Source organism: Embiotoca jacksoni, unplaced genomic scaffold (genome assembly GCF_022577435.1).
Source record: "Embiotoca jacksoni isolate LCO1_2020_lvr unplaced genomic scaffold, fEmbJac1.0.p SCAF_6, whole genome shotgun sequence".
In the NCBI taxonomy this organism is placed as follows: domain Eukaryota; kingdom Metazoa; phylum Chordata; class Actinopteri; family Embiotocidae; genus Embiotoca; species Embiotoca jacksoni.
The window spans coordinates 16,668,294-16,684,305 of record NW_027185414.1 but is presented as its reverse complement, the minus strand read 5'-3'; the positions used below and the strand labels follow the sequence as shown (position 1 = coordinate 16,684,305).

At 38.8% G+C, this 16,012-nt stretch overlaps 1 protein-coding gene across 6 annotated transcripts in view; it reads left to right on the top strand.

Annotated features, from left to right (window-relative positions):
* The window catches only part of plekha7b (pleckstrin homology domain containing, family A member 7b), a 70,552-nt gene extending 55,050 nt beyond the window's left edge, over positions 1 to 15,502 (top strand). For all 6 annotated transcript variants that reach the window (XM_069174174.1, XM_069174173.1, XM_069174171.1 and 3 more), the window contains 15 exons: positions 221 to 292; positions 1,435 to 1,515; positions 1,657 to 1,806; positions 3,166 to 3,267; positions 3,566 to 3,677; positions 3,893 to 4,101; positions 5,175 to 5,366; positions 5,461 to 5,578; positions 5,714 to 5,805; positions 6,671 to 6,895; positions 8,626 to 8,853; positions 10,451 to 10,584; positions 10,722 to 10,870; positions 13,199 to 13,348; positions 14,838 to 15,502. In XM_069174174.1, the coding sequence (XP_069030275.1) occupies positions 221 to 292; positions 1,435 to 1,515; positions 1,657 to 1,806; positions 3,166 to 3,267; positions 3,566 to 3,677; positions 3,893 to 4,101; positions 5,175 to 5,366; positions 5,461 to 5,578; positions 5,714 to 5,805; positions 6,671 to 6,895; positions 8,626 to 8,853; positions 10,451 to 10,584; positions 10,722 to 10,870; positions 13,199 to 13,335 (2,001 nt within the window). In that variant the 3' untranslated portion in view covers positions 13,336 to 13,348; positions 14,838 to 15,502. The remainder of the gene's footprint in view (positions 1 to 220; positions 293 to 1,434; positions 1,516 to 1,656; positions 1,807 to 3,165; positions 3,268 to 3,565; positions 3,678 to 3,892; positions 4,102 to 5,174; positions 5,367 to 5,460; positions 5,579 to 5,713; positions 5,806 to 6,670; positions 6,896 to 8,625; positions 8,854 to 10,450; positions 10,585 to 10,721; positions 10,871 to 13,198; positions 13,349 to 14,837) is intronic.
* Positions 15,503 to 16,012: the final 510 nt, after the last annotated feature.

Below are 16,012 nucleotides of genomic sequence, written 5' to 3'. Positions count from 1 at the left end.
CGCAAAGTTGTTTTTTTTTAACATCTTGTTTTTTTCCTTTTTTTTGTCTTCATAATTTCATTAAGCTTGACTTGTCTAGCACTCTGTCTGTATTTTCAAAATTCAAGTAACTGCTGTGATGTGTTAACTGGAAGAATAAACATAAAGGTATGGTCAAAGATGTCATCTAAATTCCTGTAATTGAACGTTTTATTTTATTTGTGGCTATTATGAATTTCAGGTTACTGGACGTGAGAGTTTAAAAAAAGAAAGAGCATCGAGGCCTGTGAAAATAGCAGAAAGTGATGCTGATGTAAGTGAATCATTATGTTCTCAGGATTTAGAGACAGCCTGATAAGCACCCTGTTTATCCGCCTTTCTTTTCTTTAAGATCTCTGTTTCCGACTTCTGACAATCCACTACAGAGAGGCAGCTGACTTTAGTCTGACTTTACTGTGTGTTTTAGTGTGGTTTGTCTGTGTGTGTGTGTTCTTAAGTTGTGGTAAACAGAGGCAGCAGAGGGAAGGGAACGTACGTTGCAACACTGTGGGGACACCCATCCACACTGCACAGTGAGGGCCTGAGAGTATCGACCACAGCTTTTATTTTCTTCCCTGCAATTTAAAGGGAAAAATACATGTAATGGGAGTTTAAGATGTTGAGCTGTTAAATTTTTCAGTTTGATTTGCCCGATCCTGCTTTTTCTCATTCTTTGTTTTCTGTTGAATAGAGGTAAATAAGATGGATGTCCTGGCTTTTCATCATTAGCATTGTTCCACTTTAACAATTTATAAGAAATTGCCAGTAAATTTGTCTGAACAATGAATATTTCATGCAATTAAAAACAACAATATATGGCAGCAAAATAAAAACAGCTTAATTATTAATTGAACAGAATGATAAATAGATCTGAGAAAAAAATACAGTGTGTGAAAAAGACTGTGAACTAGGCAGTCTTATGTTGTTTTCATAAACACATAACCCATTTCTGGGAAAACAAATCTGTCACTCTCAGTAAACACAGTTTTCTCCAAAAGTGAATTTGAAAATATGGATTTTTGACTATGATTACTCATAATGGGTATTACCCAATCTTGCCCCCAAACTAGACAGTACGGAGTCTTTTGATATTTCTCAGTGCGCTGATGAGAAGGACTCCTTGGGGCTTTTTACACAGATGAGCCTTATTGACAGACTGCATTAGACAATCAATCTGTCTTATCTGGCTGCGGCTGTAGAATATAGTTGAACGAAGACCAGAAGGGAACAGTTCACCACTGTTTTATACAGATGCTGTGTATAATCATCCCAGTCACTGCTTTGTCTTTTTCCTTTTCTGTGCCTTTGTGTCTGCAGTGTGTGGTATAATGAAAAGTAAACAAAAAGGAGAGGTAGATATGGATGGTATCCTTTGTTTTCCTGATTTCTTATTACTCTAATGTGTTTTTCCTGCAGGTTAAATTAAGTCGACTGTGTGAACAAGACAAGATTCTACAGGAGCTCGAGGCCAGGATACGTACTTTGAAGGAGGACAAGGTTTTTGTTTCACATTCTGTGTATAAAATGGCTTTTTAACATTTGCGTGCTCAGTATTTAAATTTGTGCGCCAGCCTGCACTGATGTGTGGTCCATAAAGGCTTCTCGTGTTGTGACTGTGTCTTTCATGTCCCTATATAGGACAAGCTGGAGTCTGTGCTGGATGTTTCCCACCAGCAGATGGAGGAGTACAGAGATCAGCCGGCTCATGCTGAGAAAATTGCCTATCAGCAGAAATTACTACAAGAGGATGTGGTCCACATCAGGGCTGAAATATCCCAAGTCTCCACAGTAAGATCCAAGATGCCCAAGTTAATAAAACTACAGCTTCTCTGACTTTAAGGTTAACATATGCAAGCTCCCCTCCCCCAACAACGTTTTTCCAGGAAGGTTACTCTAAATCAAACTATGTACTCAGAGCAGATCAGCCCAATTTGGGGCTCTCGGTTTGATATTGGCTTGCACCTTCTTTGTTTTGGCCCACCGTGGCATTTGATAAGCTCATGTTTATTCTCCTTTTTCTGAAGAGTTGTAAATCCTAACTGTAATAATGACTGCGAACCATAAATCTTGCACAGCAAAAAAGGTACATAATATGAGTTTTACAGCAATCTATAGCCTAGTGCGGTTGGGCTTCCCAATCAAATGATATTGGTCTACGTCTTATCTATGAAAAATAATGCTATGCTCTCTCTCCTGCTACTACGCATGTGCTGTTAGTGTGTCCTACATCACTGAGTTTGGGCTGCCAGTCAAGATGAGAGATTGAGACAAAGGCACACTGATGAAAGAACATTGAGAAAAAATTGGCAAGATGACTGTTTTTGACAATAATTTCTTCAAAATAATAAGCTAACTATTACACACATCTGAAATACATTTTTAGATTTAGACTTTCTTTAAAATATATTATTTTAATGAAATGTAATTTCACATAACAAACATTTATTTTACGCCTGCCTCCTTTTATCCAGAATATTTTGGGGCCTTTTACAGCAGAGAATTTGGACACGTGACATAGACAGTCTCTTGTGCTAAGTACATGTTACTACTCGCATTATGTTTTTATTGGTTGAAGACAAGATGTTCACCTGCAGTTTTAGTTGTTCCCTTTTGATGGTTTCTGCACGATGTTTCAAGTTGACTCTGATTATGGAAATGAGAGCTCGGGGACAAACCCGAGGCTACAAAGAAAGTCATGAATACATCTTGGCCACTCAGAAAAAAGGCTTTGGTCAAAATGTTCACTGACATTCAAAATATTCAGTGTTAAAGGGAAAAAGATGCATTTCAAAAGGACATTTACAAATCAACCACAAGATGACATGAAAGTAAACAAGCGTATCTTGAGCCCTCAGAGTCAAAGACATGGCCAAGCATCTCAAGGGACATTGTAAGTATGTATATTGATTGATTTAGATAAAAGAAGAGCATGTTTTCAAGTGACAAAGCACAATGAAACTGAAGTGACATAAGACACCTGCTCTGCACTACTCTTAACTGCAACTCCCCACTCATGACTGCAAGTCTTTTTATAACAGAGTGGGACCTTGAATCTATCAAAGTAGCATTGATTCATGAGACAAGTACAATAACTGAAAGCTTCTTCTTGTCCTAATATAACACATAGTGTTCTGTTTTGTTCTTCAGGAGATGGAGAATGCATGGAATGAGTACAGCCGGCTGGAGAGAGATGTGGACTGGCTGAAGTCAGCCCTGCAGGGACAGATGAACCGCAGTGATCTTTCTCAGGTCTGCGGCTCAGTGATCTCTGTTCACTCACACAAGCAGTCATTCACTTTCATGAATGGGCATGAGTAGGAATGAGTTACAGGCTACTGATTTCACATGCACAGACAAAGCAAATCATTATTTGTGTTTGATATCTCACAGAAGATCTTATTTAATTTAAATTAAAATCTTCTCTTTTGGCAAAAGGGAAGATTTGTCATCAGAAAAGCATTGCCCTGTAATTTTACAGTACATGAACAGTACAAGTGTTTATACTATATGTATATTTGTGTGTTGTTCTGTGTTTCTCTGTGAGCAGCAGGAGAAAGTCCAGATCAGAAAGGAGCTGTGGAGGATTGAGGATGTTATCGCAGGCCTCAGCACCAGTAAAGCCAACTACAAAGTCACTATCTCCTCTGTTACCAACCCAGGTGAGCCAAGCACTGCCTAGAGGTTCCATGTGTTCAAGAAAAATTATATTTGCTGAATGTGATGCAGTATAAACCATGTGGTCGTGCAGCTGTATCCTGTCATTAAAGCTCTTAGTCATATACTGATGCCTTGAACCTTTCCCATAGGAAAAGAAAGCACTCTTTACAGCTTGTGTGTATTCATGTTACATGTTCATACACATCAAATTCCCCAGAGAGGAAATTTGTGCCTTCAGTGTCGGTGTCATCAGTGCCTTCTGTGTCTGGGAGCCCGTCTGCTATGGAGATGAGATTGTTCCAGCAGCAGCAGCAGCAGCAGCACAGCCCCCACCTCAGTCCTAGTAGCCACACCCCGACCCTTTCCTCCAGTCCCAGCCAGCAGCCATCACAGCACGCTACAACCATCATCAGTGGGCTTAAATGGGTGAGTGACCCCTGCAGCAGAACTTCAGTTCATTTTCATTGGTTTGCTAACTCATCTAGTCCCATTTCTTTCGTATCATAGGCAACTCTGTCACCAAATGTGACTATTTAAAAATCACCAAAAACCTTACAGAAAAGATTCAGCTTTTCTTTTTTGTCAATGTTTTCATTTTTGCTGTTTTTAGCACGACACGAAAGGTTGTAATTACCTTAATTTTTTGTTTATTACGAATGAGTCTATTTCTTTCCCTTTAATGAATGAATTGCTCAAGTCATAAATCATATTATGAAAATAGTAAGAAATACCCATCGCAGTTTCTCAAGGTGATGCCTCCAAACTGAAGATCAGAAAAACAAGCTCCATAGAAGGTCAGATAGAAGCTTTAGTATGTAACGTTGATACTTTTTTGGGAGACTGAATTGATTTGGTACTATATTATTTTTTTTTAAAGTCCCTCTTTATCGACACCTAATACTTAGGCTGCATCCAAACAAACTCCTGTAAAATGGATAACTTGTATATGTAGCAAATGTCATCACTGTCAGTGAGCTAGTGTTTCCCATAAGTAGGCTCATAGGTAGGTTTCAATATAAGTAAATCTCACATGAGGACATCTTATTTCACTCTTTTCAAACTACCTTTTTTGCCACACACGTTTCTGACTTTGCTATAGTGACTGAAGGGTTATTTTGCGCAGCTGGTTAGCTAGCATCTACTGATAGCATATAATGCCTTTAGGGAACATCTGTAAATTGTACCTGGAGAGAACTATCTGGATTACACGCTCCCCCTCTAGCGCATCAAAACTAAAGACTTGCACTGTAATGTGTGATGTCATTTTATTTTTCTTAAAATGGATTTATGAAGTTGATATAAAAAAAAAAGTATTGTTGACCAGCACCAATATCAAAAGTTTTGAATTACACTCCGCCCCAAACAAGTAGCATCAACATACATTTGTAGTTTTGTGGTCTTTAAGAAAGGACTGATGTCACAGTAAGAGCAACGTGAGATCCATGGCTGGTTGTTAGTTTTGAGTTTTTATCAGTTGTTCACAGTTGTTCTGTGTGCAGAGTGAGGAAGATGTGCCTCCCAGACCTCCTCTACCTCAGCTCTACAGTCCTGATGAGCATCCCCCAGCTGTGCCTCCATTGCCACGGGAGACAACAGTCATCAGACACACCTCTGTACGTGGCCTCAAACGACAGTCGGACGAACGCAAAAGGGACAGAGAGATTGGCCAGTGCACAAACGGAGACAGTAAGGTACATACAGAGTGACTGTGTTTTTGGATTTATGCTACCGAGATGTCTGAATTTTTCCAATTTGTTTCTTGTCTAATCTCGCCGTGTGTCTCAGGTGGAACTTCGGCCTTTCCTGAGCGATCCAGAGCTTATGGGAGCTGGAGATGGCTCCAGCCACATCAGCGTTGTAGTATCTGGGCATGATGGAGGTTACCAGACATTACCTACCAGAGGTACATTCACAGCCAGTCAAACAGATTTCTTTAGTTGTAGCATACTAACCGTTTGAAGATTTTCTTGCATAAAGATTTTTTTTTCTATATTTCCAAGGTGAGAACAGTGTTTTAGTATTTGTTGGCTTCTCTCAGGAACGGCTGGCTCCTCATTACGGCTTAATCAGTCCTCGAGCATCTCTTCATATGTGACCCTCCGAAGATCAACCTCAGCAGTCGGCATGAAGGTGATGCTCAGAATCAAATGAGAAGAATCTTAAAGTAGCAGAGTAAATACACAAATCAAATACTTCAGATGCACAAATACAGCAGTATGTCACTCCAATTGTAGCTGATATCAATGAAATTCTTAAGTGAATTAATCAAGAGTTAAATTCTATCTAGAGCTCATATTAGACTTCTGACTCTCTGAAGTCCTCCATCATACCCAGCTGGCAGTGTTGACAGGTGGGGAGTCAGTGAGGGGATCCTGCTTTTATTTCTGCCCTTGAGACATAAGATTAAGAAAAGAAGGAACAATGTAAATGTAAAATGTGATGAATTGTAGCACATAGGGACAAGTTTGTTTGTGGGATAGTTATATTAGAGTCTTCTAAAGCTAATTAGATAATTAGATGCAGCAGCCTTTTAATAATATTATTGACGGTATTTTTTTGTAAAAAAAAAAAAAAGATTTATAATTTTAAAAAAGTGCTATTGTAGTAATTTTTACAGCAATATCTTCTGGATATAATAATTTTGTCAGGCCATAATTTATTTTATAGCTGAATGACAAACAATAATACAGAATTACGACATACTTTGTAAACTTAAAGGCCATTTACTAGATTTCCTGAAAGTCCTATAAGTGTTATTCAGGAGAAAAAAAAAAATTCATTTGTGGGACGGTATCATTTGACGGTATTTGTGCACTGCATCTGATTCTCTGCTGTATAAACTGAGTTGTACACCATCTTCTTCTTTTCATTCCTTACAATCATTAACTATGCTTTGACCTTCGTCTCAGGTTTGATGTTATTTTCTTTCACTTCTTTGCCTTCTGCTGCACCTTTTGCTCTTCTTGTCAACTTTCTTTCCTCCCACTCCTCTCAGGAGAGACCAAAAAGTGCCTTGGAGCGTCTGTACTCGGGGGACGTGGTGCAGCAGCAGCAGAGGGGGAAGATGAGCGCTGATGAGCAGCTAGAGAGGATGAAGAGGCACCAGAAGGCCCTCGTCCGCCAGCGCAAACGCACCCTGAGTCACGGCGACCGCCACGCCTCCTCATCGTCGTGCGCCTCGCCCACATCCTCACGCCCACTTTCAGCAGACTTGGGATCAGTATGTTACTAGAACAGTATCACACGTCACACTCTCATGCATGACGACAACCAAACCGAGAGTGGGGATCTGCAGTAGTAATGCATGCCTTTACTCAGTGTAGTTGGTCTCTTTGTTCCTGACATCAAAAAGTGGATATCTAACCATTAAATTAGTGCAGTAAGGTAATTCACAGGGTGGCTCTAACTGTACTTATTTAATGCATATTTTCAGACTTTAATAGATCTTTTTCACTGCAGACATTTTGACTTGTCATAGCATAAGAAGCACAGCTGTTACTGTTCAAATTTATGTTTGCTCAGTTTATTCTAGTTTTAAGAATGTAAGCGTGATAGCAAACCAAGATGCTGCTGAATGCAGCCATCATTATATTAATCATTGACAACTGTGCTTGTCCTTCTATAAAATGTGTTTGTGAAATAGGCCTACACAGATAAGTTTCTGCTTTATGAACTGTAGCACAAAAAGTGTGTAACATAATTGTTTAAAAGTGTTTATTATAAAGTGCAAATAATCAAATTTGCATTGAATAGGGATTTTTTTCTTTTGAGCTGAAAATCTTTAGAAATAGTATATCTTGCCTATCAAACACATAACACACTAATTACCTCAGACACAGGTGTTCAATGCCATCCACCCCTCATGAGTATCTTTCCCATTACTCTTAACATTGTTGCATCCATCCCATCGTACTGCTCCTCACTGATCTTTTCATTTTGGCTGTGGTTGATTTCACTCTAACACTTTACTTCCACACTAGTTTCTAGTAATAATAAACGTGTTTTGTGCTGTTAGTTAGCATCCAGATGTCTGTGCATCGTCTTGTCTCTCCTCATTTTGATATAAAAGCCTGCTGTTCTCCTATAAAGTGCTGTTTCTGTCTCTAACCAGTCCATGTATGAGTGAATGTGTGTGTGTGTGTGTGTGTGTGTGTGTGTGTGTGTGAGAAAAAGAAAGAAAGTGGCTACTTATTTTCTACTGACCAAAACATTTTCATACACTGAGCAATACTTATTTAAGACCACTCATCTCGGCTTCATCATTTTTCTTGCTGTATTTTTTTTTTTACGTACATGAAGATAAAGATGGGCTAAGTGTTTCTAGTATGGAACCTACAATATCACCATTGACTAGTTCCCTCTCTTTGTAGGGAGAAGCGTCTTATTTGGACAACACTTATATGTATGACATCCATTTCATATCAAAACATTGCTTAGCAATTCTAGTGTTTGCTCAGTGTTTTTATCAGCTAATCACTGATAGTTAAAGGAACCCTTACTTTTATAAATGTGAATGTTTGCAAAACAATAAACATTGTTTTCTGAAGGACTCATATTGCCATGTTTTTTTTATTTATTATTTTCCATGAATATATACAATATAGTTATGTTTGGTGAAACTGTCATCCGTTTGAGTGAAGTGTTCTTTCGTGTTTGTTTCTGTGACGTTGTGCTGTCCTCATCACTGTTGTAGAGGATTTTAGTATGCTATGTTTCATATAAGCATGCATACTCATCTATGCATGTGCCCTCCTTTTTGTTTTCACACCACATACATAAACACACTTTGCAGACTTTAAAATCATGTTAGGATACAAGTGATGACTAGCGTGTTGTGCAGTATTTGCTCCATGAAATGATGTGTGAACGCAAGTCAAGGCAGCTTGATGGCAGTGCCCTGTGATTTGTTTCACAGTCCTTTTTTTTTTCTTTCCTGTGTGCGTTATCCAGTGGAGGAGAGAGCAGGAGTTTGACCTGCAGTTGCTCGAGAGGGCTGTTCAGGGTGAGGAGGCTCAGGGAGTTAGGAGTGTCCAGGGGGAGGAAAGACCTCCCGAGCACAAAGAGAGACCTCGCTCGCACTCTGACGAATGGCTGACCTTCCGATCCATGGCCACAACCCCTCCCGCCCATGAGGCCGACCTAGAACCATTGGAATATGACCTGGACCTCAACAAAGAGGTGAGAAATCTTTGTCTGAACTAAGAAAAACAGCTGATGTGGAAAATGTCAATACAGAAGTACTATGACGGTAGAAAAAACATTGCACTTAACCAAAGACGACAAAAGAGCTGTTCTGTTTGTAAAAGTACAATAAGTACAAAAAAGAGTTTTGAACACACGAATCACTAGACAGGTCCTTTTATTCAACTGACACACTAGAAATGAATAAAAACAAATGTTTGATTGATTGGAGGATGGTTTTTCTTCTTCTTTTTTCATACAAAAATTAAAGAAATCTTTGTGCTGACAGTCATGGCCCAATTTGAGAAGTCTGCCTAATTGTAATCCTATAAAATTGTTAAAGAGCTCCTCCATGCAACTTTAAGGATGTATAAAAAATACTATACTTTTGAATAATAATTTCCATCTGATGCTCGTGCTACCGTCATTGTGACATTTTGCGTTGGCTAGGGGTGAAAAATACACACATGCATGACCAGGATCAAAGAAGGAGGTCATGTGATGAAATCAGGTGACAAAGTACAAAGAGAGCTGAAGTAAGTAAGAAGGTTTGGTGTGTTTGAATGGAACAAATATGGGACTTTCACCTGCACAACCAGTGTGTGAGTCCATGAGAAAGCAGATGTCAACGTGGCTTTCTTTTAATTAATATTCGTTACGTAACTTTCATAACATACATAATTTGCCTATTTAAATTAACCCAAACCACAATCTTTTCCTAAACTTAACTAAGTAGTGTTTGGTGCCTAAAGCACATGTGTGTACTTTCCACGGCTAGGTGAGGCAAAACGTGGCAGTGGCACGGCATTTCCTAGTGGACGCCAGGTGTATTGCATGCTTCGGTGTGATATCAGCATGCAGCAGGAATGTGGCACAAAATCTATTAATTTTTCCATAATGTTGTCTTGAAGCAGCATAATTAGACTGTTGGCAGAAGAGCGCGCTTATGAAATGATGTGAACGGTAGCAGAAGGCGCTTGTGTTACTGTAGTGTTTGTAAATGAGCAGCATAGCAGTGAACTGGAGGCAGGGCTTTGTCAGTTTAAAGACAAGAAGGCCTTATTCTACTGGGTGCAGAGGATATATGCCACAGTGATTAGTCATGTGAGTGTGGCAGCATTTGGCCTGTACTGAAGGCCGCAGTGGTAGATAGCATCTGAACATAGCTGTTATGCAGATCCTCTCAGCTTTTAGTTTTACAATACACAAAGTGCCAAATTGATGTGTAATAACAAGAAAAAATAGAAACCACCTATAACAAAGCCTTGGCAACATGGTGAGAATGTGCAGTATCTCACTGGGGTTATCAAGTCATACAAATTAGTGGGATTGTTTGTCTTGTCCTCACCAGATCAACATCCTGCTGCAGGTTTAACTTTATAGTGAACTCTGTATATTATGTTTGCTTTCACTTGTAGATCCTTTGGTTCTTCTTTATCTATTTCTATCTAGCACTATAGCCTTGATCACGGATCACTGACTATATCAGTAAAGACTTTTTGTCACTCTTAGTTATTTCTTACAAATTGTATTAATAGTGTGTGGCCTCATAGTGAGGATTATGATCTTAACACACACCTCATCTGTTTTCTAGCTGTCCAAGCCTCAGAAAGTCTTGATTCCAGAGCGCTACGTGGATTCAGAGCCTGAGGAGCCACTGAGTCCACAGGAGGTGGAGGAGCGTCATCGTAAGGTGGAGCGCATCAAAAGCATCTTGGCAAAGTCCAGGTAGGTAAAGTGTAATTGAATAAAACTGAGGTTTCTTCCTGACCTCCTTGGAGGACATGCGTGAGATGACCCTTACAGAAATCAGTACATTTTCTCAGTGCCAATGCATCCTGTGTTTTGATTCTTTTCCTGGACAGTGTGCAAAACCTAACGCCAACCGTGACGATGGACAAGCCGGAGCTGGGGCTGGTGGCCCTGGACTCAGCTCTGCAGGAGCAGGAGAGGATCATCACCATGTCCTACGCTCTCGCCTCGGAGGCTTCGCTCAAGAGTAAACTAGTTGCAGGTTGGTCATTTATATCATTTGAAATCATTTTCTGTTTGTTTGAGCGAGTAGGTTGTGGTAAGTTGTACATCCTTGCTTGGTAAGTGTGAAAGAGTGTGAAAAATTATTCCACAGAAACACTTACAGAAATAATTACTTTAAATGTCAAAAAAATAAAAAAAATGTGCCTATGCTGACAATTTGAGTAAAAATTCTCCAGACATCAAACTGACATCTTTTGGTGAGAAAGGGATAAAGGGAGGGAAGCAGCCTTTCATGAATGCTGGATTGATGAGAAGGGCGTAAGGTGCAAAGTCAAGCAATAAGGCTGTTCATTTCCTAATAAGTGAACATTATTCCTTATTAGGAGCTCAGATATTCTCTAATTGCAATCCATGTAGAATCTTTTAGACAGGGGAGGAATCGCTTGATGAGGCCATTTTGTGTGCTGATCAATGACCCAGTCAAACTCTACTCTCTATCTACATACGATGCTGCTGCTTTGAACGCAGCTCTGAACCTGCATAAAAGACACTGCGCTCACATCTCAGCTCTTTCATACTCTACAGCAGACAGGCAAGTTAATTTTCACTGTAGCTGCAGCAGATTGTCAGTCTGTCTGCTCGCTTGCGCGCACACACACACACACACACACACACACACACACACACACACACACACACACACACACACACACACACACCTACCTATGCACACATATATCTGTCACACACAGTAACACTCAAGCTGTCAGCGTGTGTGGAAGCTTAATATGCACAGTGAAGCAAAGTCAACAATTATAACATTATTTCCAGCATAGAGAAATGCCAGAGAATATAACTGGTGGCATCTTGTCAGTGAAGACTGAATCAATGACTTTCTCTCCCTTTGGTGTTAAAGTGAGGTATGTTGGTGCCCTTTCAAATCCCTGAATTAAAAGAAGAGTCTTCTTCACAGTATTATGCATGAGAGACTTCAGTAAGGCTGCCATAAAAGATGGAATATGCGTCACTGCATATCAAATTATATTAAAAAGGTGCTTTTGATTGTTGAATTTGTAATTCTTAACAGATAAATAATTTGGTATTTTGGTAATTATTTGTCAGGAATATTTAAAATAAATGCTTAATTTTGTGCTGAAAAATGATGACAAATATTAATGACCTACAAAATGAACGTCCTTGTGCAACTAACCATTGAACAATTTATTGCTTTTTTTTTTCTTTCATATGTTCATGTGATGAAAAAAAAAATACAAAGCTCAAACCTCACCACTGCAAACTGATCACATGAGCCTCAAACGACTGATGGACAGGAGAGATTAACGACAGGTATCTACCACCTGAAGGACCCTTTTTTCCTGATTGGATATTTTCATATCTCTTTCTGGTTGGGATTCAAAAGTTACCTAAACCCCCAGTCATGTCACAAAAAGGGTATTTTATTAGCATAAACACAAAATCTGGTAAAAAAAAAAATATGTCCATAAAATTGGCAAACACGTGTAAAGCTGCTGTGGACAAAGCCATCTGAGATGTTCTTGTTTGTACACGGTATTGATTTTGCATTATTATTAAAGTTTGTAGTTATATAACTATTATTGTTTTTGGTATTTTTTTAACAGAAAAATACAAATTATTTTAGAATATTTTGTTCTCTTCCCTAGTGGAAATTATGAGCAAATGAATCAACAAATAAACATAAATGTTGAAACCCTGACCTCTATACATGATAGTTTTGATGGTGTTTAAAAATACTGCATTCATTCTATCATTTACATCTATTTTCATCTACATTTGGTGGTAGCAGAAAACATATTTAATGTGCAATGATATATAAAACTGAGAAAAGCATTTGGAGCCAGAGAAAGTTCTGGATTTTTGCCTAATCATCGAATGAAATGATCAACTCACCGAAACTGTGGCTGCTGATTAATGTTTGTCAATAGATTTATTGATTAATCAACCAACTCAAGCCTCTACCACAATAGCTCTCCATTCAATATGTCCGACCATGGTGACTAAATGCTGCTTCAAGGCAACATTGGATTTACAGGAATTTTAAATCAATGTGATTTGTAAGTTATTTATTTAACACGTCAGCTCTGATTTCACAGAAAAATGGTTTCTGAAGTGCTTCTGTAGTAAAGCGATATAAAAATGACATATACAGTGAAATGTAGAAAGTGCAAGTGTAGTTGACAGCTTTAACCCTTTCATAGTTTCCTCTCAGAAATCATTGTGTGGTGCTCGGCCAGCTTCAGCCTTAAAACTGTCCTGATTTGACCCGTTGACTAACAGCCGCTGTTGTTGTCTCCCTGTCTCTCTTCCTATTGTCGTCTCCTCATAGTTCCACCACAGGTTAACATCCCTCCCCCTCCTCCCCCTCCTCCCCCACCCCCTCCTCCTCCACCTCCTCCTCTTCCTCCTGTAACTCTGGCACCACCCTCTCCTATAAACAACGGAATTCACTACACATTTGTCTAATCCGAAAAACGAAGTAAGACCTACCTGCATGTGCTAACGTTTGGGAGACTTCACTAATTCTCTGAATGGAGGGCTCCTGTGTGCCTTGCACCTCGCCGCATGCTTACTGCTCTGTTGTGATTGTGGGAAACCCATCTTGTCTCGGTTAGGGAAGCCCTGCTCTGCCTCCCATTATAATCAAAACAAACATCTGCAGGCAGTGTGCTCATCCCACTGTGATAATTGTGTAAATCTTTTTTTTTTTTTTTTGTACCACTGCCAAAATATTTATGGATGATTGAGGAAAGAAAGGGCTCGAACGAACATGACTGTTTGTTGCATTGTGTATAATTAACAAAAGAGACACCTTTTGATTTAGCAACTTGACAGATCAGTAGTCAGCACAGCTGCATTCCTCAGCACCAATTAACTCCCCATCTGAAGCCTGGCAGCAATAAGTCAGAAAAAAAACCTCTAGATATCACTGTTGTTACTGTAAATGCAGGGTGAAAGCATGCATTATTTTACCACTTTATTAAAAAGAACTTCCATCCATCAGCCAATACTGACAAATATTTTATCACCAAATTTGGTTTCTTCTTTTTAGTTATTTATTTATATGACCATCAGCCTTCTACTGTCAAACAGGTATGAGATCATTTCTGGAAAGATTAAACATGCTGTACATGCGCATACACAATATCAATTAATTAACAAAGTGTTCATCTGGTTCATTTGAGCTTTGGCCTGTCAGTATATGGCAGCATTCATGTCATGTCAGAAGTAAAAGTATGAAGTAAATGAAGTACAGTGAATGTCTTATCATCTACTCTCTAAGGAATCTTTATTCCTTGAGAACGTGTGCAGCAGCATGCTTTTGTGTGTATTGTTGTTCTCCGTGTGATACTTTTATTTTCTGTAATTCCCACATCCCACGTTTAGGTCTGTGGTTTGAGGTGGGCTTTGATGTGTAAAAGTTGCTCTGCCAGTTTACAGCTTTGTCTGAATGACATTCAAAATCTACTAATTGGATTTATCTGAAGTATAAAGAAATAAAGAAATACAGAACTAAAACAGAGATCTCTGCAGCATAGTGTGTCTGCTCAGCTGGTCACCAAACCAAAGGAGGGCAACCTTCGCAAAAGTGTTTTAATAAATGGTCGTATGTTTGTTTTAACTTGCATGAGAGAATATTTCTATATGCATCGTGGAGAACTCATTCAAATACAGTATTTATTTGTTTTGTGGCAGTCAGACATGACGTGGGAGAGATTTTTGCCTTACATCTGATAATATCTTTAATAATGGTCTTCCAGTGTCTGCTTTAGTAATGTGCACGTACATTGCATCTTAAAGCAAAAGAGCCTAGATTCTCAAGTATTTTTTTAGGATTCATTCACTCCATGGGAAATCTGCAGCATTTCGTCATTTGGATTAATTCTGCTGTCATGAGTATCTTGTTTTTGATAACAGTGTTTCCTGTTCTTGTACTTACTTTGTCTTCCTCTCTTACCTCTTCTCAGCTCAAGCGATTTCTGGACACTGAGGTGCTATTCCACGATGACAAAAAAACATGGGATTCTGCAAGAAAAGAGGATTTTGTTCGATTTTGGACATCTTTATATGCAGCAATAGAAAAACGGTAGTAAACATTTAACGGACTCTCTGAAGCTCACGCAGCATCGACTCGTTCGAGTGGTTCTCACTGCTGAAAACAACTTCCCTGAGAAAAACTGGAGACTTTGCTATGGGAGCTGCTGTGCTTATTAACTATGAAACAAATCTTAATCTCATAATAATAAAATAATATTTTCTACAAGTTATTGCACTTTGAATTGTACACTGTATCGTATTTTCAAGGTATGACTGAATTGCTTTTTCTTGCAGTGTGAACTCAACTGGAAACTTTTTTTTTTCTTCAGGTACATCATGTCAAGAACAAGAGGTACTAAAAGCATCATGATAATAGTATTTTTGTCAGTACTCAGATAATATTCTTACACCAAACCACTTGAACTCTCATATGTATGTACCTGTAGCACTGCCAGTCTCCTTTAGGCTTGCCAAATGAATTTTATTTTTGCTTACATCAGGATGAAAATAGCCTTTAACCCATTTTTTTGTGTGACTTGGGAAGGTTGGGCAATTGAAATTTATAAAAATGTGAATATTAAAGATGTTAACACTGTGTGGTTCACCACATATGTTTTTATTTTATTATTTTTAATGAGTTGAATACCATATCCAGTGAGCTCACGTGTCCAACGGGATCTGATCCACCAAAAGTATAAACTTCTATAGTCTTTTTAGGGAAATGTTCTAATCTACGGCCCTCTAGTGCTCCTGTATTAGTGCTGAAAACATTGTGACACAGCTTCCACTACATTATAATTTGAGCTGATAAATGTCATAAAATCAAAAGTGATATCTGTTATTCAACCAACAAATCAACCAGCTGCAGACCTACTAGGGATAAAGGGGTGAAAGTCTTCTGACACACTGTTTAACAGGGACAGAAGAACATTTCCAACATCAAGGGAAAAATAACAAGACTACTTCATTTGATGATTGAAATGACGTTCCTCCATCACTAACAGTATGAGTTTGACAATCAAATTTGATTTCATATTTGATCCCCAAGTGAATTATATTAAAAACGTTCGAATCTCACCAGGTCTACGTGTTTTGAGAGTCATCG